The sequence below is a fragment of the Mastigoproctus giganteus genome, chromosome 4 (genome assembly GCF_048544385.1).
Source record: "Mastigoproctus giganteus isolate SK-2022 chromosome 4, ASM4854438v1, whole genome shotgun sequence".
In the NCBI taxonomy this organism is placed as follows: domain Eukaryota; kingdom Metazoa; phylum Arthropoda; class Arachnida; order Uropygi; family Thelyphonidae; genus Mastigoproctus; species Mastigoproctus giganteus.
In genome coordinates, this window is record NC_143578.1 from 93,721,397 (window position 1) to 93,749,277 (window position 27,881).

Sequence of the window (27,881 nt, forward strand, 5' to 3'; positions counted from 1 at the left end):
TTGCTTTCAGAAAGGTGTCTACAATGGTCTCTGACAGTTTTATAATTCTATGAAGTGGGACCAACTGATGAAATTTACAATAGTAAATTCTAAGTAAGGAGCATGCAGAGATGTAATGTAGAAGCTACTAGGCTTTTTATACCAACTAATAGATACTGCTCAAGGCTTAGACCTAAATGGATATCAGATGGACTGATGAGACTTGTGACAGAGAAAAAAAATGTATGGAGTTCATATAAATTATCAGATGATCCAGATGCCTTCAATAGCCATAAACTAGTCTGCAATTAGGTCACAAAGTAGTTAGGTAAGCTAAGGCAGATTAAGAGAAGTCTCTCGCAAAGAATGCAAATATAAGCAGCAAAGACTATTTTTTACTCATGAACAGTTGAAGGAAGGGGAGATGAATCACATTGGTCCACAAGATATGGCTTAATTGTTGATCTTGCCCAGATTGGACAAAATGAATAAGTATTTTGCATCTACATTAATGCACGAGGTATTTAAGGGATGGGTATGCCAGAAGTGTATCAAATTTTAACAGGGAGCTGAATGATATGATTTTGTGATAACTGAAAGGAAAGTGAAAAAGAAATTGTTGAAGCTAAACATAAAGCATTAATGGCAAGTTATTGCTATGTATAAAGGGATAGTTGAGTGGAAAAAGACAGTGGTTATCAGTGGGCACTGCATTTCTTGGCTAACATTATTAGCGGAATCGCCCAGGGTTCAGTGATGGGCTTGTTGTTATTTTCTAGATTTATTAATGATATTGATGAATGCATATCAGGCTTAACTAATGTCTAAATTTACAGATAATACAAAGGTTGGCAGGGTAGTTAATCACAGTAATCAGGGTCTGCAACAAGATCTAAACAAACCGAGTAGATGGGCTGAGATGTGGCATTTGAAATTTAATATCAACAAATGAAAAGGTACTTCACGTAGCTAACAGTTGGTTGGTTGGTTGGTTTGGATTTTATTGGCGCATTAGCAACTAAGGCTATAATGCGCCAAGACCAGGTACGGGGCTAACAATAATCCCAGATCAGCATACCAACTGTGTGGTACCACACTCAGATAGTGGAGAATGAGAAATACTTGGAAATAATTGTGCAGTTAGATATGAAATTCTCTGAGCAGTGCAGACAGGTTGCCACGACAGCTCACCGGGTTTTGTAAATGATACACAGGAATTTTGCCAGCAGGGATAAGGAGGTGATTATCCCATTATATAATGCAATGGTTAGGCAACCTTGAATACTGCACACAGGTATGGAAGCCTCATTTTAGTAAGGATGTGGATCTATTGGTATGAGATTAGTGAGGGATGCAAAAGGGAGCTCGTAACATCAAATGCTTCAGTTCTGCAAATTGTAGCATCTGGAGACTAGGCACCTGTAAGGAGATCTAATTGAGGTGCTTCAGACTTTGAATAGACTGAGTAAGTCCAATGCTGATGGAATTCTTCCTCTTGTTCAGACTACACACAATTGGACAAATTCAAATTGAGAAAGTATGGTTGCAGGATAGATGTGCAGAAATTTGCCTTCAACCAATGGATAATTGATTTTTGGAGCAAACTCCCATCTAGGGTTGTAGACATGGATAGTTTAAATAAATTTAATAACTAGACAAGATGCTAGAGGGGATAAATGGATGATATGGGAAGTGTTGCTTTTTTTTTTTTTTGGCTGATGCTGTATAAGCTTGCTTTCTTGCATCATTTGATACTACTAATACTAATGTGATCAGCTACTATGACATAGTTACAAAAGAATTGGATGAAAAAATAATCTTGATGTCACATACTTCAATTTCAGTAATTCTTTTGATACTGTTCCATACGAAAAGTACAAACTGGAATAGTATGTCATAATGGAAAGGTTACTGTCATGGATAAATGGATGGTTGAGAGACAGGACACAAGGAGAGTGGTTACTAAACATTAGGCCCCTTATTGTTTTCAATATATAGGGAGTCTCATAAGTTCACTCCTTAATTTTAAATAATCATAAATTCTTTGTTTGAACCGATTTTAAAGAACCAATGTTAACTGATTCATAATCTATTGAGATTTTTGACACTACATTTTAAAATTCGTGTGCTACAGCATATTCCAAAAATTTAATTGGAATGTCCGTGAATGTTTGTAAGCACATTGGTGATAGTTGCTTCCAGTTCATTCAAGTTGCCTGGATTTTTCACAATAACCTGGATTTTTTTTACAGTAACCTCTTTCTTAGCCCACCACCACACAAAAAAATCAGTGTCAGATCCGGGAATTCATGCACACACTGACTGCGATGCCAATCCATTGCAGTCAGAAAGATTATACAGCCACGTATGGATATTGTTTTAAAAATGAGGGTTGCTTCATCCCCATAAAATTAAGAGTTTTAATGCTGTCCCACTATGAAAAAACTGACCACACAAGATCGTGCAACAATTCAAGGTATCTTCTGGTATTCACTGTATCAGCAAAATGAAAAGTCCAACGACTATGGATGATAGGATACTACATCACACTGTTACCTTTAGATTACCCTCAGCTTTTTCAAAACACATCTGGATTTTCTGCTGCCCAATAATGGCAATTTGATTAACAAACCATTTCCCATCATTATAAAGTCCCTGTCTCCCCATATTTATTTTCTATATGTGCAAATTTAAATTTGATACGAGTGTCCTTCAGTAAGATGCCAAAGAAATATGATGTGGTATTTAGGAAGACATATATACAAGATTCTCCATGCATTATAAAAATGAGGAAAAGGTGCATGTGAGAAACATGATGTAATCAGACAACTGCAAAAAAATAAACACAAAATGACAATACACAGTGCATAGAAATAAATGTGAATATAGCTTTATAACATTTCAGAGTGAAGATAATGCGCAGTGATCTTTCTGTAAATAAAAAAGTTTTGTGTGTACCCTGTATGCACAAAAGATGTTTTATGTGAAAACATCTTTGATGAAAATCAGAACTGTTTTAAAAATCAAACAAATCTAGAACCGAAGTCATGAATGGAGTCACAAAGTCAGTGTTTGGCCCATTGGCGATATATGTACAGCGGAGTGCTTGTTAACCAACGGCCAAAGTGATACAACGGTTGTCTATATTTCTCCTAACAGTGATATACACGATATAATTGATTTCATCCCTTTCGTTTTGCTACCATACTCAATTCAAGATGCATCGCTGTTAAAGAAAGATTTATATAAAATACCTATGATCATGAATGGCAATTTCAATGTTGACTTCGGACTAGAAGAAAGTAAAGCATCAATTACTTTCCTGAAAGAAACATTGGATTTCACAATAAATACTAATCCCAATTTCCACTACAAGATCAGGTACATCAATCGACACTGTTTTTAAGAGGTTTTAGATACGTTGCAGTCACAAGTATACATCTCTTAATTCAGTTATCATAAACCCATTGTATCTTGTCTTCCAGCTGAAATTATGGAAATTTGTGAATGATGAATAAAATATTTACAATACAAAAGCTCTTATTTCATAACCAAGGTATACAAATCAAAATACCTAAAAGAAATGTGAAGATTAGTAACCTTAACGGAAGTGACATAAAATGATGTCATTTCCGCATCGCAAAATCGTGACAAATTGGTTTACTACAGTCCGAAATTTAGCAAGTGCTGCCAAAGATGTTTTCACATAAAAAAAAAAAAAAAGAAGAAGAGAGGTGCCAAAATGAACACTTCCAATCCCCCCCCCCCTCATTTTATTTGAACTAGTATCCCTTATACTCCCAATGCGCCAAATGACCAGTTAACAGTACCCATAGATGTACTAGGAAAAAATTTGAATAAAAATTCTTTTTACACTGCATATAGTTGTACTAACCATCAATAAAAAATCTGTATTCACAGTTGCATTATTATTTCCTAAAAATGGACTTCTGTGATAAAGTTAAGTAAAAATTTAAAAAAAAAAAAAAAAAAACATATATAAACATTTATTTTACAATGAAGTTTTTTACTTTATAATGCATATAGCGGTATATGCCTATAAAAATAATAAGAATAATAAAAATCTATTGATATTTGTGCTTAAGGTACTAAATTAGAAAAAATAAAGTTGGAAATATAAATGTTTTATTTATTTATTATTTATTTTTTTTACACTAAACCATTGTAGATATGAATATAATTATTATTAGCAGTGTTGTAGAACAACAAAAATAATAATTTAGTAAGAAATAATGATGCACAACTATATCATTATTTCTCTTTAAATCTTGTGCAAAAACCGTTTAATAAATTTTATAAACTTTATTTATTATTATTTTTTTTTTTTATGAAAACCCCAAACACGAGAGGTATTAGAACCTACAGTACTTAGTACCGTGCTTGGGTTGGAGGTTGAGAAGATGAAAGAAGATATTTGTTGACATTGGACTTGAACTTCTGTTGACTGTAATTTTTAGGAAAGACATACAAAGGAAGGTTGTTCCAGAAAACGGCAGTTGAATGAATAAACGAGGAAGAGGAAAAGTTGGTTCTGTGAGTTTGAAGTTGGACAGTAAATGGATGTTGGCTGTTGGCAGTACGTGTTCAGACTGTTTTGAAAGAGAGCGGGAATTATAGAAGCCAATTCAGAAGAACAGTGCCCATGGAAGTATCTGTAGAAGAGGCATGAGTTCTATGAGACAGCGAGTGGAGAGACTCTGTTAGACAGGAGTCATTAATTCACTTAACTGCCTTCTTTTGAATGGAATCTAGAAGCCTGAGGGAGAGAGAGAGAGAGAGAGAGGTTTGGGGGGCACTGCCCAAGATGTGGGAACAATATTCCATGGTACGGCGGATTTGCGATTTGTACAGCTGTTTGGAAGAAAAGTAACGCCAAGAGCGAAAGAGAAAACCAAGTTTTTTAGATGCAGAGGTAACAATATTTGTAATGTGCTTGTTTTTTTTTTTTGGTAGTTGTTGGCGCATAAGCTTCTGTGGCCATAATGCACCTCCCAAGGTTTTTGCAGTACTTTGATCCAAGCCCGAGGCGGGAATCAAACCCGCGACCTTTGGGTTGCCAGGTAGGCACTTTACCCACCCAGCTAGCCCGGTCAGCGTAATGTGCTTGTGCTTGTTTGTTTGTTATTTGGTTTTTAGGAGCATTAGCAACTAAGGCCATATTGCTCCGGGGATATGCGGTGGTCACTCCCTGACCTTTCCGCATCCTCCGTATTTGGTGGTGACGAGCTCGAACCCCGGTCTAATCAAGAAGCGTGTGCTACGCACTGCTGCTCCTTCCCACCAGGCTACGGAGACGCCATGTGCTTGTGCCAAGAGAGATTAGAAGTCAGAGTAATCCCCAAAAGAGATATCATTTTGCCTAGAAATTGGAGTGTCGCCAAAGATAAGCATAGGAGCAGAAGAATCATTTTTGCGAGATATAAGACAAGACTGAGTTTTAGAAGGATTGAAATCAACTAAGTTGTCTTTGCCCCACTGGAGAATTACCTGGAGATCGGAATTTTAAGGAATTGGAGTTGAAGCTGACTGAGCAGGGCAAGGTTTCTCAAAATGGAAAGTGGAAGGCAATGTGCTATTATCGGCAAAACTATGGATAGGATTTCCTATCCTATTTGCGATATAGGATAGGATTTGCGATTTATACAGAGTGAGCAGCTGTTTGGAAGAAAAGTAACACCGAGAGCAAAAGAGAAAACCAAGTTTTTTAGATGCAGAAGAAGCAATATTTGTAATGTGCTTGTGCCAAGAGAGATTAGAAGTCAGGGTAATCCCCAAAAGAGATATATCATTTTGCCTAGAAATCGGAGTGTCATTAAAGATAAGGACAGGAGCAGAAGAATCCTTTTTATGAGACATAAGACAAGACTGAGTTTTAGAAGGGTTGAAATCAACTAAGTTGTCTTTGCCCCACTGGAGAATTACCTGAAGATCGGCATAATTGGTAGCAGATTTTCGAGAAGTTGAAGATGATTGGGCAGGACAAGATTTCTCAAAATGGAAAGTGGAATGCAATGTGCTATCATTGGCAAAACTATGGATAGGATTTCCAGTCAATGGAAGAAGGTCATTAATATACAAGAGGAAAAGAGTGGGGGAAAGAACTGAACCTTGGGGGACACTGGCATTAGCGGAGAAGTTAGAAGACAGAGAGCCATGTATCATCACCCTCAGTGAGTGATCAGAGAGAAAACTGGATAACCAATCACAAAAAACAGTTGGCAAACCATAAGATGGAAGCTTGTTTAGACTTTATGCCAAACACGATCGAAAGCCTTTGAGATGTCAAGAGCAACTACTTGTGTGTCATCAAACTTTTCCATTGAATTTGTCCATAAATGAGTAACATAAGTCAGAATATCACCAGTGGATCGACACTGACGAATCTATACTGGCAATCATTGATCAGATGGAAGGTTTCTAGGTAGTTTAGGAGTTAGCAGTTAATTGATTTCTCCATTACTTTAGAAAGAGTAGAAGTAATTGCAACAGGATGATAATTGGATGGAAGGGATTTGTCACCCTTTTTAGGAACTGGCTGGATACGAGCAAATTTCCAAGCAGAAGGAAAAACACCTTTGGAATAAGAAAGTGATAAAGGGCAGCAAAGAACAGGAGCGAGCACAGGAACACAATAAAATACTTAGAAGCGCTTTCGACACTATGTGTGTCTCTTCCTCAGCTATGAATACATAAATATGTTATTAAAAATAAAACTAAAAAAATTATTTGCAATATAAAAATATTTTAATTTTATAATGGGTATAGTATTGTCCAGTGCTTTTTTTGTAAAAGAATAGGTGCCGGTACTCATTTTTTTGCTTTCAGGAAAAATTGAAAATTAAAATTGTTTGTTTAAGGGTTTTACGGTGCAGGGACAGCAAGGCCATAATGCGCAGAAAAATAAAAGGACATGAAAATTACAGTACTCTAAAAAATTATTTCCTGATATTGTTACTTTAGTAGTAATGTTTTTGGAATAAGAACAACAAATTAAGTATATTAATACAGTTTATTAAGCATTTATTATAAGTATACTAGGGGGCTGTGCTCACTTCTTTTGATAAAATAAAATACTTAACAGAAGTATTTTACTTCTGTTAAGTATACTCGACACTATGTGTGTCTCTCCCTTAGCTATGAATACATAAATATGTTACATATGGAAATCAAGAATGGTACTGCATGGTCATGTTGGATAAACAAAGCACGTGCATGGGGTTTATCTAGCATAAACACACTTAAACAGAAGCTTGTTTTACCACATAAAACAAGCTTCCGTTACATATTTTAGTATTTGTTGTGTATTACCATGTGCCTGCATCTCTCTTTTCCCATTGGCTAAATAAATATCACTAGGAGGAAAATTATTTTAATGTATAGAAAGATTAAAAAATAAGTAAAATGTGTTTAAAAATAAGTAATAGGTAAAAAATAATAAGTAAAAATTAGTAAACAAAATTTCGTAAAGTTTTTATAGGATATTCCAAATTTTTATTGAGTTGTCATCTAACACACTATGCCAACTTCTTTTCTTGTTTGTGTCTCTTGCTGAATGACATTTCCGAAGCAGCCACGAATCAACATATTTGCCAGATCGAAGTGTGTTAGCAGTGGGTCTACAATTTTAAGAAATAGTAGTGAAAAAATTGTTTTTGTCATCAATGAAGCTCTGATTGCGCTGACAATTAGATTCATTTATGAAAATCCTTGTTCACATTCACTTGATGAAATTGATATCGTACTCAGAGCGCTCATCAAATGCTCTTTAATTTTTCCAAAATTGTCTTTTCGATTTGGTATTCTTGAAATCCACGAATTGTATCTCTTTCATTTAACTGAAGCCTAATTGACAATTTTCTCACTTCATTCTCACCGAATGCCAACATTTCATGTTTAGAAGGTTTAATACCATTGTTGTCCTCGTTTTCCTTCTGTTGTCATTGATATTGTCACTGGTTCTTAAATTTAAACTAGGTCACTGGTTCTTAAATTTGAATTTTTTTTTTTTTCTTTTCTTTTCTTTTTTTTAACTGTCCAAAATGTCATTGTCATTTGGATATTCAGCTACTGTGACCATGTAAACAGAGATAGGGAAAATTTATGGAAAAATGTGGATAACACACTTCTGCGAAACAACAGATGATTTCTGTATTTGTCGGGGTAAAAGTAAATCACTCTCTCCTAATTCTCAAACAGGGCGCTTACAGTTGATTCACAGCGGTGTCCAACCTACAGCCGGAGCAGAAAATCAATTAAAACAGCATTTTAAATTTTGTTAATTATCAAATAGTATGAATCAGAGCTGTAATACTCAATATGTTCTACGTTGATAATAATATTAGTAATTTAATAAGAGGAGTTTACCTCAATATAGTACGTGGAACACTTCCGTATGATACCCTCCAGAAATTAAAACGGAAAAAACGAAAAAATCGACAACTTACCGGTACATTAAAGTAAAATATAAATAATTAAAGGAAATATAAATAATTAAATAATCAATTTAACACAATTCAAAATCAATTCAAAACAATTAAAATTCAAATTAACGCAATTAAAAGAATCTAACGAAAATATTCAAAACGATTTTCCTTCCTGAAAGAAATATGGTAACTTTGGGCCGAGTACCTTAGTGTAGATTTAATGTAATTTTGTACCAAGCCATTCAAAAAATCTCCCATAATTGTGTGTATCGATTGTATACTACTGGAGAGACAGGAAGTGAATGAAATAGTCAATAAGAGTTTGAAAATTAATTAGATAGTATGAATCAGAGCTGTAATACTCAATATGTTCTACGTTGATAATAATATTAGTAATTTAATAAGAGGAGTTAAAATCAAAATAGGTTTTATCAGGTCGAATAGGTTTTATCAGGTACCTGTAAGTTGTAGGATGGTAATCCCTTTAACCCTCTCAATTCTTGCTTGCTTCTTAGCAGCAGCACTATTTCCTAAATGGCCTGAAGGCCAGAAGTGCAAACAGTGCATACCCAGTTAAGTCTCTCCTAAGCCGTTCACATTATATGAAAATTTTCTTCACTCAATGGAGTTATTATCAAAAAAATTTTCTCATTAAATGTTTTGTTTAGTAAATACAATCGTGTATTGTACTTAATAAAATTTTCGAATATTTTCAATTTTAGGTGTATCATTATTTTTATTTATTCCCCTTATATTCATCTTAAGCAATGATCCTTTCAAGTTGTAAATTTTATAGTGAGCATTTAAAGGCATTTTTTTGTAAGGTATTTTTCTGAAAAACAAAAGAAAGTCATATTTTTATAATTTTAATAAAATCTAAAAAGTAAATTAGTGACATAGATTTGTTACACATAAAAGTATTGGGAATTTGCATTTTTTTATATATAGCCTGAAAATAAAAAATGGTAACATGAAAAAAGAAACTTCCTTTTACATGTAACAAGATAGGGAAAATGTAACACACTAAATTTTTCTCAAATCACTCAGTGTGGCCCCCGAAAGAAACCTAACTTTGAATATGGAACCTATACGGGTAAAGGTTGGACACTACTGCAGTAGAAGGCGGCCAGGGCCCATTGGGAATACCCCTTGATCTGCTCACTGTTGACCAGCACAACTTCTCCGTATGTGGGACGTGGTCGAATAGGTTTTATCAGGTACCTGTAAGTTGTAGGATGGTAATCCCTTTAACCCTCTCAATTCTTGCTTGCTTCTTAGCAGCAGCACTATTTCCTAAATGGCCTGAAGGCCAGAAGTGCAAACAGTGCATACCCAGTTAAGTCTCTCCTAAGCCGTTCACATTATATGAAAATTTTCTTCACTCAATGGAAACTATTTTAAATGTAATTTCCAAGGGGAATTAAAAAAAAATTGCTATAAAAGGAGTTCTTTAAACAGAAGTCCGACTGAGTAATTTAGAATTCTAAAAATGGTTATAAAGTTTTATATAGAAAATATCTTAACAATAGTGAAATAATTTATGGAATATTACAAATTTCGGAAGTGTGCTGCATACAAATGTCACAAGCCACTGTTATGGAAGGTGCTGGTATGCCATACCATTGCATATTGCCCCAAAAAAAGCACAGCTATTGTTGATCAAAAAAAAATTAAAGACAAAGCATTTGTATGCAGCCAAATTATAAAATGCTAAATATTACAAATATAAAAGTATTGATTGATCCTGAGATTTCTCCCTGAGGCTTGTCACATGCATTTTCTCAGGTATGAAACTTGCTACCTGAGAGTCTAAAATGCTGATGGAACTGATATCTATGTGACACTTGTGAGTCAAGAAGACTGAATTTCAGCAAGGTCCAGTTCTCCTACAACAACCAAATACTCTGCTTGCACCTTCACAATGGTGGGACTGTTAGTATCCCTTGGTATACGCCATGTGCACAAGTTCTGAAATACTGCACCTAATATAGTGGAGGTGACCACCCAAGTGCGCACCGATGCAAGAAGGGGGGGGGTCGCAGTGTGGTGTCCACACTGTATAGAGAAATGCTGCCCATCTGTCATCAGGTGGTAAATGACTCTCATCAACCAGTGAAATATTGTGCCTGTTCATCATTAACGTATGACTAAATATTTTATATTATAGTTATCAGAGACGATTATATTTCAAAGCATGCAGCACTGCTACTGATTGATGGAGCTTTAAGTTTCAGATCATCATAAATCTGAAAAAAATCGTACAAGTGATGTTCCGCATGCCACGTGTTGAACAATAATGCTGTTGAACAATAACAAAGATACTAATTGGTTGAGAATAATCGTACAAGTGATGTTCCATGCGCCACGCGTCTGAAAATTTCCACTCATATCAGTACAGCTATATCGGAAAGCCATTGGTACCTGCAAATATCATTGGTCCTTAAAATAAAAGATCATATGGAAGGTGTGTTGGTTCCTCACAATATCAGATTTCGATGTAATCATAAGTAGAGGCCCACTGAATTGTCAGTAAAATTCAATCTAAAATTTGAAGTTCAGATTTTAAATCTCCTGTTCTGCCGGCTTTTTTGCTGATAAAAATTATGAAATCACTTGCTTTTCAAAGGTTAGAGGTTTCCAGCTTAATTTCAGACTAAGCATTCATTTGTATTTAATAACCTGGCACATCCCTTGGAATTATGTAAGTTTGTTTCCTAGTATTAGTTTTCTTTTCATTTAGAACACTGCTACTCTCAGCTCTCAGTATATCTTTAATGTCAGCAGACTCTGGCTTCCATTAGTTACCTTGGACAAGGATCTTCTGAATATTATCAGATTCTAGCTTCTGTGACCTTATACAAAAACCCTTGAGATGTAGAAGCATTACTCCTGGCTTCCTTAATTAGAAGTTCCCATGAATCCTTACCAGCACAACTTTCTGGATGCAACAGTTCTTGCACCACAAATCCCTCAATAAACCAACCAATCCCGTGAATCCTTTGTTTCACATGTATTCCACCTCTACCAAACAGACTCTGACTAAAGCAGGCCACACTTATAAATACTCCTGAGTTAATCCACAAAGATTTCACAGCATATAGTCCTTCCTATCGTGCTTGTAGAATTGCAACACAACCACATTCTGATCTGACTCATGGCAATTTTTCTGCATATCCCTATATTTCTTTCCTCAAGAACATTATACTGTAATAAATCTATATTTAATGTAATGAATCTATTTGTATGAAACTGTAATAGATAATATTCTAATTAATTGAGATAATAAGCAGCATCTTATTTAGGCTTGCACAAATGTTTTTGTCAGGATAATATAAGTAAAACAGGCCTCCGTAGCCGAGTGGTCAGGAGCGGGAGTGCAGTAGCACTCACTCTTTGAGTAGACCGGGGTTCAAGCTCCTGACTGCTGAATACGGTCGATCTGCCAACCCGCACTGGACCAGCGTGGCAGATTATGGTCCATTTTCCCTCAGCATGAATCGTTGAGGAGGCTTCCATCCTGCCGTGGGTTGATAATGGCTGCACTTTATCTTTTTACTCCGGGGCTCACATCTGATGAGTATGGGCTTGGCAAACCCAGGGTCCTGAGCTGGATATCATCATTCTTCTCTTTCTTGGTGATGCCTTCTACTTCTCTCTCTCTCTCTCTCTCTCTCTCTCTCTCTCGCTCTCACACACACACACACACACACACACACACACACACACACACACACACACACACACACACACAGGGGGTAACTCGGGAATTTTTTTTTTTGGCTGGTGCGGCATAAGCCTCAGGCTTCCTTGTACCGTATGGCTAATAATAATAAAACTAGTTGATTTTCTTTGACACAAATGCAAACAGAATATTTCCTACAACCATTACTGCCCTTGGCCTTTTATTCACTGTTTCTTTTTATATTGTTTCAATTTGTGTTTTTGCCATTTTTTATACCTCTGTTGCTTTTCCACAATAATTAATATACTGCTATCCCACTCATCTAAATTTCTATGAATGCAGATGACTGGAGGAGCATATTCAAATAATAATCACAATGTGAACACAATTATTCAATTTAGAAGTACTGAAATTACAAATAAACTATACAAAACTGACACTGACTAAAATATCCTCTAATATTCTGAAATGGTACTTTCATTACAAAGTGTAAATTAGACTACTTTAATGGCATACCTTGATTATTTAAAAGAGAGTTGAGCTGCAGCTGCTGTAACAATAGTGGAGTCAGTAGTGGATTAAAGAAAAAGCCTTGCTGGCTTGATTTTTTATTCTGCTGAAAAGAGATCTCTGATCAATTCATTATACAAAAGTAGAGCTACAAACATCCAATGGTAAACAGATAGATATTTTTTTTTTTTTTTTTTTTAGTATTAAAAAAAATTTAAGGTTCAGTTAAAATATGTAATTTAAATCGAAGGTTGCACATGTTGAAAATATTTAAAAACTGATCAATTTTAAAACTAGGAATAAGCAACAACTGAAAATTCATTCTGAAATGTTATATTTATTTTGGAAAATTATATTTTTTTCCAGTAAATAATAATAATTTTCCAACAGAATATCATAACCAATATTAAATTTTTAAATATATCTTTATTGTAATCCACAGAAATAGAAATTAATATATGGTGTTACATAGAAGCCTGATGCAATATCAATAACAGCAAAAAAGCTAGCTGTTACTTTAAGTGTAATACAGTAAAACTCTCCTTGTAGAAATTTACATACTAATGGCATACTGACTTTTTGTATGAATTACTACATCTTTAATCTGACAGTAGTACCATCCCCTTTTGTAAAATGAGTGATGTCAGTCCTGACAGATTTTAACTTTAATATTTGAAAATTTGATTAAATAATATCGGTGTAAATACACCATAGTTTACCCATAAGTTTAACTACATAAACTATATACATATAACTACATACTACATATAACTACATACGTGTAACGGCATCATTTAGATTTTATCTCATATTGTGGCTACCTCCACAACGAGATACCAGGTATTGCACTACTTCAAATAAATAATGCTTCTCTAGTAGAGGAGACTACTGTTATTTATTCTCAGTGGGCACCACCACCACCCAGATGTGTTTTGGAGCTTGTTGGCTCACTCATCAATGGGCAGGCAGGTACCCTGGTAATGCAGACATGCCATCACGGTTGGGAAGTTAATTCCACAATATGAGAGATGCCAAATGGTGAAGATAATGATAATATTTTGTAAGACTAAATGCTCAGGGCATAACATGTTATGGGTAGTAGTCTCCTCTACTAGAGAAGCATTATTTATTTGAAGTAGTGCAATACCTGGTATCTTGTTTTGAAGGTAGCCACAATATGAGATAAAATCTAAATGACGCTGTTACACTACGTATGTAGTTAAACTTATGGGTAAACTATGGTGCATTTACACCGATATTATATAGTTAATTTCAACCCATAACGTATTATGCCTTGAGCATTTAATCTTCAAAATATTATCATTATCTTCACTATTTGGCATCTCTCATATTGTGGAATTAACTTCGCAACCGCGATGGCATGTCTGGTCTGCATTACCACAGTATCTGCATGCCCACTGATGAGTGAGCCAACAAGCTCTGAAACACGTCTGGGTGGTGGTGCCCACTGAGAATAAATAACAGTAGTCTCCTCTACTAGAGAACCATTATTTATTTAAAGTAGTGCAATACCAGGTATCTCGTTGTGAAGGTAGCCACAATATGTGATAAAACCTAAATGATGCCGTTATACTACGTATGTAGTTAAACTTATGGGTAAACTATGGTGTATTTACACTGATATTATATAGTTAATTTCAACCCATAACGTATTATGCCTTGAGCATTTAGTCTTCAAAACTGAAAATTTGACATACAAATACAGTGACATCTTCAATGATGATGAAACTGGACTCTTTTTTTTTTTTTTTTTTTTTTTTTTTTTTTTTTAAATTGCTACTGGATAAAACACTTACATTTAAAGGCGAGAAATGTAGTGGCAGAAAAAAGGCCAAACAATGGATTACCGTTCTCCTAGCAGAAAACACGTCAGGCACAGAGAACCTTCCACTTTTAATCATTGGGAAAGCTCAGAAGCCTCAATGCTTTAAAGGTTTGAAGACATTACCAACTATGTATCGAGCAAACCAAAAGGCATGGATGACATCACAAATCCACAAAGATCAGACTTAGATTGCAGGATGAGTGAGAAGAACAGAAAAATTTTGCTGTTTGTGGATAACTGCATCCCTCATTGTCAAGTAAACAACCTACATGCAATCACTGTCGAGTACCTACCATCACGTGTGATGTCAGTTCTTCAGCCACTTGATCACTTTCAAGTGGCTGAAGAGCCTAATCCAGATGTGATCTAATCAAGCCTAATCCAGGTGTGATCCTAATCAAGCTTAATCCAGGTATAATCCAAATGTTTTAAGAAAAACTACCAAAAAAATGCTATTAAATAAAATTGTGCTGTTTGAAAGAAAAATTCAATGCAAAATCCTGCAAGCAATACATTTGTTTGTTTCAGCATTGGATCAAGTTGATGAAAAAGTGATCACCAACTGCTTTAAACATGATTTACTGCCTTGAATAATGCAATGTGTGAAGTTTCACATGCTTCTTCCTCTATTAATTGCAAAGAACAGTCCAATTATAGGGAAGAAATATTTGCGCATATGCATCATCATCATCAAAGAGGGTGCTGACTCTCTTTAAAAATTACAGCTGTGAATTACAGGCTCAGAAAAAGCGATTCAGTGTTTGCCTTTTTATTTACATAATTGTTATTTTATATTGTACTTTATACGTAGTCTTATAGTTATTGTTACACTGGTTATTTTTAATTTAGATAAAGATTTTTTGTAGATTACTACTTAATATATGTAAAACCGTTATTTCGTTCGAAACTTGCAGCCATTGTTTTTGTATAGAGTAGTAGGAATTCAAATTTTTAATTGTGGTAACTAGGAAGCTATAACGTATAATTATATAGCGTAATACGCATCACTGCATTTAGGATTCTATTAGATAGCGTAGTATTGACAATTAATTAATTAAATTTATTGATCTTAAATTTAAAATATCATGCCCCAGACTAGAGCAGCAAAGCAACGGGCACAAAGTGGCAGGAGTGCTGTGACTCAGGGGAGAACTGAGGGGGACAATTCTCCAACGCATCACAGCCTAAAAAAAATGTGCAACTTGTGAAATGTTTGCCGAACTCTTTGGAACAGAACATGATCTAGCCAAGGAGGATGTCTTTGTGTGTGCCAGGTGCAGAGTGTGTCTAGAAATTAGGCATCAACTCAGCGTTCTATTTGGCATCTATGAGAACTTGAGGTGTAGGGTAGATGCCTTCGAAGAAATTAATATGAGGGGCCTGTCAAGCTCTCAGCTGCCTAACTCAACGCCAGAGCTCACTCCTGGGCATCAGGCAACACAGCGGCAATCTCCAAGGCAGAATGCGCTGATCCCAAAGGAACTAGTTATTGTTGGTGACTCTATTGTCAGGGATATGGGGAATATATTGTGTAAAAAGGATAGATGGAACAGAACTGGGGTATGTCTGCCAGGGGCAAAAGTTGATGACGTTGTAAAGCAGTTTTAACCCTGCTTTATAACGCTTTATATATCATCTTTTAAGGGTTGTTGTTGTTTTGTTCTTGTTTGGTTTTTAGGAGCATTAGCAACTAAGGCCATATTGCTCCAGGATATGCGGTGGTCATTCCCTGACCTTTCAACATCCTCCTTATTTGGTGGTCATGGGCTCGAACCCCGGTCTAATCAAGAAGCCTGTGCTACGCACTGCTGCTCCTGCCCACCTGGCTACGGAGGCGCCACCTTTTAAGGGCACAAAAGGTGATATTGTTGTACACGTTGGCACCAATGACATTAAGAGTAGGAGATCTGCAGATTTACATACTTAACAAGTACAGGTCAATGTTGCAAAAAAAGTCGTGAGGCAGGGTTAAATTTCTGCAATTCTGCCCAGACACGATAGGAGGGAATACATGATGAGAGCCTTGTCGATCAATTTGGCTCTGGAGAGAATGTGCAAGGCTCAAGAGGTAGAATTTTTTTCAGTGTGGTCTGTGCTTGTTAACAGGAGAGACTGCTTCTACAGGGATGGTATACACTTAAATAGAAAGGGTGCAAGAATATTTGCTGATGCTATCGAGGCAGTGTTAGGTGGGTCGGAAAACTGCTAGCTTGGGGAGATATAAGGATTAATAGTTTAACAGTAGCTGCAGGCAGAGGTGAAGGTAATTGTTGCACAACTTCTATTAGAATAAGTAGCGACCTGGAGCGAGGGGTGCTGGGGGTTTCAGGGACTTATGGCAGTCATCGTGAAACAGGTGGGTATATGGGATGTGTTAGGGTAACTAATAATAAGGATAGGTACATGTATACTTGCATGTATACCAATGCTAGAAGTATAGTAAATAAATTTGATGAATTTGAAGTGTTGGTCAAGACATCAAAGGCAGATATTGTTGGGATAGCAGAGACGTGGTGTCACACAGACATAAGGAATGCAGAACTGGAATTTGGGAAGTACAATGTGTACAAAAAGGATAGACAGGATAGGAAGGGAGTAGGTGTTATGCTGGTAATTAAGAAAAACATAAAATCAAAAGTGCATCCAGTTGATATAGATGAACAGTTGACTCAACAGATGACACTGTTGAGTCAGTTTGGTGTGACATAAGCACTGGGAAAGCGAAAATAAGAGTAGGAGAGTGTTATAGGCCTAATGACTCGAATGAGTACAATGAACAATTGTACAGAGAAATAGGGTGGGCTAGTAAATCAGAATGCCTTATAATGGGGGATTTTAACTTTCCATATAGTGACTGGAACTTGTGGGTTGGTCACTCACACACTAGTAAGACTTTTGTGGATTTTTTGGATGATTGTTTTCTGCAGCAGCAGCATGTTCGAGAGGCAACCAGAGAAGGTAATACTCTTGATCTGGTTATCAGCAGTGATCATTTGTGTATTAAGAATTTGCAGATAAAGGAACCACTAGGTGACAGCAATCACAGTGTACTGATGTGGGATTTACTTAAAGATATAATTACCATCAGGGGTAAAGGAAAGGGTTTTTGCTTCCGTAAAGGTGAGTACAGTGGACTCAGACAGTTTTTAAATTCTGTACAGTGGGATCAACTGACGATGTTATCAACAGTAAATTCTAAGTGGGAAGCATTCAAGGAATTAATTATGGATGCTACTAAAAGTTTTATACCTATTAAGAAATATTGTTCAAAGTTTAGGCCTAAATGGTTATCAAATGAACTAATGAGACTCGTAACAGAGAAGAAAAATGCATGGGATGCATATAAATTATCAAGCGACTCAGATGCCTATGACAGATATAAGCTAGTCTGTAATCAGGTCACAAAGGAGGTTAGGTAGGGTGAAGGCAGATTACAAGAAATCTTTGGCAAAAGATGCTAAGAAAAACAGCAAGGATTTTTTTACTTATATAAACTCTAAAAGGAAAGGGATGAATCTGATTGGTCCACTTGATATCGATGGTGTCGACTGTTGATGATCCTGCTCAGATAGCAAACAAACTGAATGAGTATTTTGCATCTACATTCACACATGATTAGTTATTAAGGTTTGAAAATGGCAAAAGGTTATCAAATTGTAGCAGGATACTTAATGATTTTGTAATAACTGAGAGCAAAGTGCAGGAGAAATTGTTGAAGTTAAACATAAAAAAGACACCTGGGGTGGATGGGATCTATCCAGTTGTATTAAAGGAGGCGGCAAAGCAACTAAGCAAACCCTTAGCCATAATTATGAGAGCATCCTTGGACTCATTGGAGGTCCCCACGGACTGGAGATGTGCAACTGTATCCCCAATTCACAAAGGGGGGATCGATGGGTGACACGAGTAATTACAAACCAGTTAGTTTAACTTCTTTTCTGTTCCGGGTAAAATAATGGAGTCACTGGTTAAAGATGCATTGCAGGATCATCTAGACAAGATTGCAGCAATAATTCAGACACAGTATGGGTTTGTTAGGGGAAAGTCTTGTCTGACAAATTTTATAGGATATTATGATGTGGTTACAAAGGAACTGGATGCAAAAAATAATTTTGATATCATATATTTGGATTTCAGGAAAGATTTTGACACTGTTGCCCATGGAAGACTATTGTACAAATTGGAGCAGAATGGTATTAAGGATAAGTTGCTACAATGGATAAAAGGATAGTTGAGTGGGACAAGACAGAGGGTGGTAATTAATGGGTGCTGCTCTTTGTGTACTAAGTGGAGATGTGGACTGTTATTATTGGAGTCCCACAGGGTTCGGTGTTGGGTCCTCTGTTGTTTTGTATATTTATCAATGATATTGATGAAGGTACATCAGGCTTAGTATCGAAGTTTGCAGATTATTATTATTATTATTAGCCATATGGTGCAAGGAAGCCTGAAGCTTATGCTGCACCAGGCAAAAAAAAATTTCCCTATTACCCTGAGAGAGAGAGAGAGAGAGAGAGAGAGAGAGAGAGAGAGAGAGAGAGAGAGAGAGAGAGAGAGAGAGAGAGAGACGATACAAAAGTTGGCAGGGTTGTTAATGACAGTAATGGCAGTGTGCTACTGCAACAGGATCTAGATAATTTGGGCAGATGGGCTAAGAAGTGGCAACTGACGTTTAACCTTAACAAATGCAAAGTACTGCATATGGGTAGAAGTAATCCCAGAGAAACGTACCAACTGTGTGGTTCTATACTTAAGGTGGTAGAAAATGAAAAAGACCTGAGAGGAATTGTGTAGTCAGATATGAAGTTTTCTGAGCAATGCAGACAGGCTGCCAGGGCAGGTTATGGGGTTTTGTCAATGATATATAGGAATTTTGCTAGCAGGGAAAAGGAGGTGATTGTCCCTCTGTATAAGGCAATAGTCAGGCCACACCTTGAGTACTGCGTACAGGTCTGGAGGCCTTATTTTAGGAAGGATGTACATTTACTTGAGTGTGGACAGAGAAGGGCAACGAGATTGGTGAGGGGAATGAAGGGATGCTCTTACCAAGAGAGGCTTAAGTTCTGCAAATTGCAGTGGCTGGAGACTAGGCACCTGCGCAGTGATCTGATTGAGGTGTATAAGGCCTTGAATGAGTTGAGCATGCTGAATTCTGATGGGATCCTTCCACTTGTTCAGATTACTAACCTAAGGGAGCATAAATTCAAATTAAGAAAAGACAGGTGTAGAATAGATGTGCGGAAATTTGCCTTTAGCCAGCGGGCAGTTAATTGCTGGAACAAACTTCCATCTGTCATTGTGGAAGTTGATAGGTTAAAAAATTTAAGGAGGAACTGGACAGGCATTTGGAGGGAATGGTGTGATATATTTTTTTTTTGCTGATGCTGCATAAGCTCATACACTTGCTTTCTTGCATCACATGCCACTACTACTGCTACCTAAACTTACAGGAAAACTTGTTTCAAAAATTATGCAGAAGTGGATGCAGACATTGAATATTTCAGGATATGCACGAATGAAGAACTCATTGTAGACATAATGGAATCTTCTGAAATTTGTGGTGATGGAGATGAGGAACTTATTGTGGTTGAACAAGAAACTTCAGCGAAAAATGCTCATCAAGGATTAGAAATTGTACATCAATTTTTTTTCAAGCACAGACTAACAGTGAAAGTGAAATAAATGCTATCATGCACTTCACAATTCTCTTTTAAAATATGCTCTACCATTGAAACAGTGTGTTTTGACACATTATTTTAAAATATGAAACTTTTCTCTTGTCAGGTCTTGATAAGTACGTAGCCTATGCAGTGAAATTTACAATTTAATTGTAACCTTACTGCACTCTACAATCAATGCAAAATTTACAATCATAATTTTCTTGTTTAATTCTGTAGTATATATTATAAATAAGATTATACTATATTACAATATTAGTATAATTACATTAAATATTTAAACTTTTACTTGTTTCATCACTGATTTTATGAATGATCGATATAACGACCATTTTTTTTCATTCTCCTAGAGGGTCAATTATATAGAGCTTCAACTGTATAATCATCAAAAGAGATGACTTAAGGATCATAATATTTGCCTAACATATCCAAAAGAGTTACGATTTAATACTTATTTGTAGAGCTTTTGTTTTGTTGATTTGGCACTAATATCACATGTAACTAGTTAACATAGTGCATGGTAGTGGAAATGTAGTTATAGGGACAGATGAATTCTTGCTATAACAATATAAATTCTGAATTTGAATGAATTTGGTTATAACAATAGTTATAGGGACAGATGAATTTTTGATATTCATTCCACAAATAAACAGCCACACTAATAAAAGTGCTACTGCATTTATGTTAGGACAGTGGTTCTCAAACTTTTTTAGCTGAGGTACTTCCTGGAAGTTCAGCTTGATAAGATTATTGTAGATTATTGTATCCTAAGATTATTGTGGGCATAGAATGCTAAGAAAGGGGCATTTTTAGATTTTTTGCATATGTGTACTGCTATAGGGGAATCAAAAAATAATCGCTACTCTTAAAATAAAATTAAAAAAAAGTAAGTATTACTTTTTAAAATAATAAAATAAACTTACTCAGCGAATCTAATGAAAGATCTGCTGTGACAGATTTTCTGTGATTTTGATGAAATTAGGAATCAAAACCGATAATTCACAACAAATGTCTGTTGAAGCATCAAGTCTGTTTTTTTTTTTTTTTTTTGATTTTGTGTAACAATATTTGGCAAACCCATGTTCACATAAAAAAATCTTCCCAAATGGTAAAAGTTTAGGAACTGCTTTGTCTGCTATATTAGGGAAAGACTCCAACAAACTAGGACAGAACGAAGATGGTGGAACACTAAAAATATTTTCTTGGAGTGCTATGTCACAAGAGATATCAATCAGTTCTTCTGTTGTGGATAGAGCAGAAAAGTTTTGGTTTTTAAAGAAGGGGGCTCACTATCCACCTGTAATTTTCAATGTCTGTATTCAGAGGAAAATATTCTTCAAAAGAATAATTCAGCAACTTAAATAAGTTCCAGGCAGAACTAGTCTGGAACTTATTTCACCCGCCCATTCACTCCAATATTTGGAGTGAATGGATGGGTGAAATGGGAAGGTTGTGTTTTTTTTTTCTTCCCTTCTTTTGGCTGATACTATATAAGCTTGCTTTCTTGCATCATATGTCCCTACTAATGCTAAGAGATCGACAGCTATGTGTGGTCACTTATTTCTTTCTGTAAATCTGCCTCTGCAGATATTTTTTTCAACAAGACATGTAATAAAAGTATCGAAGGTATCATATTGTCCTGCTTCAGCTCTCTTTCTCCAAAAAATGATTTTTCTTTGAATTCAGAGATTGTTTTATTTTTGCTGATTCGTTGGGTTAAAATATTATCTCACACAGGTCAATAGTATATGGCATTATAAAATTTTCACCAATAGTGTGGGCCTCTCCTTGACAAGCAATGCGACAGTTCACTTTCAGTAAGGTGTTCAATAATTTTTTTTACGACTCACAAACATAGATTTCACCAATGAAGTCTTTTTTATGTAATATGTCCTTTTCTCCTTGAAATAAGCAAGCAACTTACCATTCAAGTCTTGATTCAAGAGACTCTCAAAATGTCTCATCAATAGAGAGGGATATAATTTTTATTTATAGACAGACTTGGTAAATAGTCATGATTACATTCACCACTTGGTCTGTCATACTGAGGTGTTCTCAACTCGCCTTCATATCTTTTCTCAGGATTTTCTGTTCTCTCCATAGAATCTAACTTTCTCTTTCTAAAAATTTGTCCATGATTGGAGGGTGTTGTGAAATAAAAATTTAAAATAGTTATGCAGAAAAACCACCATGTCACTCCAGCATAAATTTGAAACCCTACAAAGAGTTTCTGGGACTCTTATCTACTGTACATCCATATTTCAAAGAGGGGAAAGTAGCTAAAAATTGCTGTATATTCACTTCAATATATTCAGTATTCAGTTGCCTAGTAATTTTTGTAACAAAAGGACTCATTAGTGAATAATTAGTGTAAACAGACAGTTTCTCCCCTCAGCTGGAGATGCAATAAAAGAGTATTTCAGTAGTAGCTATTTGTAATTAGTGAGACTAATTACAACCAGCTACCTCTGGGTGAGAATACAGCGAACATTTGTCATGTTGGGCAAATGGGCTGAAAAGTAGCAACTGAAGTATAACATTGACAAATGCAAAGTACTGTATATGGGTAGCAGTAACCCAAGAGAAACTTACCAACTGTGTGGTACTACACTGACGGAAGTGGAGAATGAAAAAGACCCAGTGGTAAATGTGCAGTCAGATATGAAGTTCACTGAGTAGTGCAGACAGGCTGCCAGAACAGGTCACAGAGTCTTGTCAATGATATATAGGAATTTTGCTAGCAAGGACAAGGAGGTGATTATGCCGTTGTGCAAGGCAATGGTTAGGCCACACCTTGAGTACTGTGTACAAGCTGGAGGCTTCATTTCAGGAAGGATGTAGAGTTGCTAGAACAAGTACAAAGAAGGGCAAGAAGATTGGTGAGGAGAACAAAGGGGTGCTCTTACCAAGAAAGGCTTAAGTTCTGCAAATTGCAGCGTGTGGAGACTAGGCACATGTGAGGTGATCTGAATGCGGTGTATAAGGCCTTGAACGGGTTGAGCAAGCTCAATGCTGATGGAATTCTTCCTCTTGCTCAGATTAAGAACCAATGTTAATGCTAAGTGTGGTACATTAGTTATAAAGTAAATTTTTGTAAACACTAGACATTACCTCCTTCCTTCAACTAAGTTAAACTTAGTATAGCAAAAACTGCTAAGGGCTAAACTAGCCAAAAATATACATGAAATGACAAGTGATTTATGGGGAAATCATGTGACTTCACTTTGGTACTACTTTTTATAGTACCAAAGTGAAGGCTGGACAGTTTGGTTTCAATTTAGTTTTTTCAAAACAAGAATAAAAAAATCTGCAATTTTGGATGCAATGCACAAAGTATCCCTTGGTGCCGCTCGAGGTACCCCCAGAAGTATGGGTTGAGAACCACAATGTTAGGAGATTCTCCAAGGAGGGGAACATTCCAAACATCCAAAGCTGGTATAATGTAATGCCAATCCCCAGACATCCAAAAGTTTCAAAACCCATTTCAACAGAAAGCACATTACTATAATTGTTTGAGATGACCTGACTATCAACACTTAAAACTCAGTTTTTCTCACTGACCTCCTCACATTCGTTCAACTACATCTGGTTGATCCCCCACTGCCAATTTACTGTAAACCCTTTTTTAGGATTCAAATCCCCAAACAAATGAGCAAAGCTGCTTATGACAACATTTTAACCTCAGCACTTTCACAAATACTGGAATGAATCTTATTTTGGCATTAATGGCAGCTTACTTCACATTATTCCAAAACACATTAACAGTTAGCATTTAACCAATTATTAAATGCTACAACTATCAATTCAGTTCAACATTACCTGAGAAGTGCCCCAGAGAAGTATGTTGGCAGCATTGTTTTTCAATGTGGCCTTGGAGCTCTTCCTCCAACAATAACCTAAGTACATATTTTATACTGATATTAATTTGTGTTGTTTTTTTCCCATAGCAGAACATATCCAAAAAATTGCATTTAACATAGTGACAAAATCTGTTAAATCATATTGGCTTAACATATTCACACACAGCAAGACAGTCTTTCTTTTGAGATTTTTTAAATGCTATACTTTTCAACTTTGAAACTGCCATTTCATCTGGAAGGTGATCTAAAAAATAGTCCTATTTCACCACAGTTAAAAATGTCTGCTTTGTTATATAACACACAGATGCTAACTAACTTCTGATATCACTCTGTAACTTGTTTACTCCAAAAGCTTTTTGTTTTTCATTTACAGCTTTAAATGAAATGTCATACTGTTTTTAAATTTCTCAAGCCATCCACTGGAAGCTTTGTAGTCATTCATTTTAAGTCTCTCCTGGCCTACAATACCCTTTGTTAAATTAATTATCCACTTACTGGGTTGTTCTTTGATCAAATAGAGCAAAACCAGTCAAACCTGATCATGCATCAAAAGCAACTGCCTGTTTTTCTCACCTTAATCACCTTAGTAATTTTGTTACCATTTAAAGCCCATCCTATAAATTGTATCCTTATTTCAAATTAAATGGTTAACTTTTGTTTATTCACACTAAATCTTTCAGAAAGTGCATGGACACTTAATTTTTCCTTCTTTTCTAATTCAATACTTTACATCTTTTCTTTAGAGAACATTAAATAAAATAGATACACACTGAAAATAAACTGTAGAATTGAAAAATGATTTTGGCAATGCACAATGAAACTATGTTTAACAGCGCGCATGCAAGCGCGAGCGCAATTTATATGTGGAAACTCTGATTCCCATTTAAACTCAGTGTTCATGGGAACTTTGCCACTTCACGACTTGGCACCAGTATATGTGATCTTGAAATTTGCACATGGCACTACAGCTCCTTTTCACTGTTTTTATAAACATTGGCAAATGTGCTTTCTGCCGCAACTTTTATTATGTTGTTGTGCAAATGTGAGTTTCAACCAAGAGTGACAATCTTTTTTTACAGTTTTATTCCCTTTTTTGTGCAATTGGAAAGTATAGTTTTAAATTATACTTTCCAATTGCACAATATTGGAAAGTACAGCCAAAACTATACTGGGTGCAGTATAGTTTTGGCTGTTATTTCATAAACATTTCCTGCATTGGCCAACAAAAGAAAGAAATTAATCATAATCACATAAACATAGGTTTCACTGCATAGAGAGTATTTTCATATACTTTTGTTTTTAAATTAGCATTAGTTGAGGCATATGATGCAAGAAAGCATCAGCCAAAAAAAAAAACCCTTCCCATTTTACCCATCTGGTCACTCCATATGTTTGTCTAGTTCAGCCTTAAATTTATTTAAGATATCAACTTCCACAACAACAGATGGAAGTCTGTTCCATCAATCAACTACCTGCTGGCTAAAGGCAAACTTCCGCACATCTATTCTACAACTGTCTTTTCTCAATTTGAATCTATGCCCCCTAAGGTTCTTAATCTGAGAAAGCAGATTTCCAGCATTGGCCAACAAAAGAAAGGAAGATATTAATCATATCACATAAACATAGGTTTCACTGTATAGAGAGTATTTTCATATACTTTTGTTTTTAAATTAAATTAGTGTGGCTGAATGTGCCAACTACAGAGAGTGTCCATTAAAAAGAGGTAAATGCATTAAAAAAACCCTATCTTGGGACTGGGGAAAATAAGGCTGGCCACTATTCAGAGCTGTTTATTAATAGAGGCTTCACTATGTTATCCCTTTTTGCCATATATCCTTCTCCCCCTTAAGATCATTTAGAAAGAGCACTCAAAATTAACTACAGTAAACCCCCGCTATTCGCGGGGGTTACGTTCTTGAGAAATGCTGCGAATACTGAGTTATGGCTCCCATAGTAATAAAGGGGTTCAGTTCCAAAGTATGAAATATATAACAAAAACTAGTCTAAAATTTTGTCTATGTATGTATTATATGTACCTTCATAATATGACTATGTACATAGACAGTACATAGTGAAATGCAAGCATATGGCATCGAAATGAAAATAAGAAACAATTTAATATTAAATGTAATATTTATTAGAAATTTCAAACAAATCTTTCAAACCAGCGTCTTTGCTAGCTAAAAAACTTATCCCACCAGTGCTACACCAGTTTCACTAAAGTGTTGATAGAGGAGTTTTGCCTTTTCACGAATGATGAGTGAATTTAACGGAATTTTATTTTGAGTTCGGTCTTCTACCCACAGATTTAAAGCCTTTTCCATTTTTTCTAATTTAACATCACGAGTTACAGAGCAAATTTTTGAAGCAATTAGCGCGTTTTCACGGACACTACGGCGGATTTTTTCTTCCGATTTCTTGATTGATCATACCGTTGACTCATTGATTTTATAATGTTTTGCCACTGAAGAGACACTTTCACCATTAGAAATTTTGTCTAATAACTCAATTTTATTCGTTAATGTCATCACCTTCTTTGATATTTTCACATTTCCCTTGTTATTCGTAGCCATATTTTTGTACGGGTTAGAAAGAACTTGTCCAAATAAAGTCACTTTCTTCTGTTAACACACTGGAAAAAGTCTGTTTTACACTGCAAAATGGTAGATTTATCACTTTTGTAAGCATATCAATTTATGAATTTATTCAATTTATAAGCATATAAATTAAAAGCAAATGATGAAACCTTCTATGACAAGCACATAACACATACTGAACAAGGATTAGCGAGAAACATCCACGCTCGCGATTTTGTCACCCCTCTCCCCCACCCACTGAGCGCTATTTTGACCGGGAAAGATAATTTTAGCCACACCCATGTTTTTTTTATGGTGGAAAATGTTCACAGCGCTTTAAATTCACATTTTTTCAGGTTTCATTTTATATTAAATCAGCAACCGCGAATACAGATACCGCGAATAGTGGGGGTTTACTGTACTTCAAGAGCAGAAACTAGGCCATACAGTAATCAAAGCAATAACATCCGCAGACTTATAGGAAAGACTGCTGTGAAAGCCATGCAACAATTAACAGGTTCAAAAAATTCAAGAACATAATAAAAACTTTTACAATAGAGCCTGCTCTGGATGCCACTCTACACTGATTCTGAGGCACTACAAGAAGTCATGGAAACTGTTCTGGCCACAAGCACCCAGAGATTGTTGGCTGAACAAGGCAATCTAAACTATACATCGTCATTTTCACTGGCTTGGCAAAGTCAACAGAAGCTACTGAAATATTCTGCATGAACTGATAGCCAAACAAGTTCAGCATCACCTACATACAGGTGACCCCCGCTTAACGCTGATAATTCGTTCCGTAAAAACAGAGCGCTAAGCGAGCACCATATTCCCATAATGTAACATATATATTTGTGAGTTGCGGTCAGTGCCATAGGATATTTCATAATCAATAATAAACGGTAGTGAAAAGATGCACAAATGTCGGTCAAAATATTTAGTATTCAAATATTTGTACATATAAATATTCTGCATTACATACATATATAATTATGTGGTAGCTACTTACGTATCAAAATTAAACTTAAAATTCCAATCAAATCATGAATTTAATTGATCTAAATTGATTTAATTGATGAATTTAATCATGAAAAATGTGTCGATTTTGGGTTGAACTTTGGCCCTCTTCCAAATAAAATAAAAGGGGTATTAATTTTAAATCCCCCACAGCGTTACCACCCAACAATAAAGTCAACCGATCCTTCGCCGCTTTGAAACCTGGCATGTTTTTTTCTTCTTTCAATATGAAACTTCTTTTAGGCATTCGTTTCCACAAAAGTCCTGCTTCATCTATGTTAAAAAC

The 27,881-nt window shown here is 35.7% G+C and overlaps 1 protein-coding gene across 1 annotated transcript in view; it reads right to left on the bottom strand.

Moving 5' to 3' along the window:
• LOC150086919 (uncharacterized) overlaps positions 1–27,881 on the bottom strand; it is a 290,440-nt gene that overhangs the window by 140,478 nt on the left and 122,081 nt on the right. Inside the window, exon 6 of the mRNA XM_090372322.1 lies at positions 12,622–12,721. Coding sequence (XP_090228448.1) covers positions 12,622–12,721 — 100 coding nt within the window. The remainder of the gene's footprint in view (positions 1–12,621; positions 12,722–27,881) is intronic.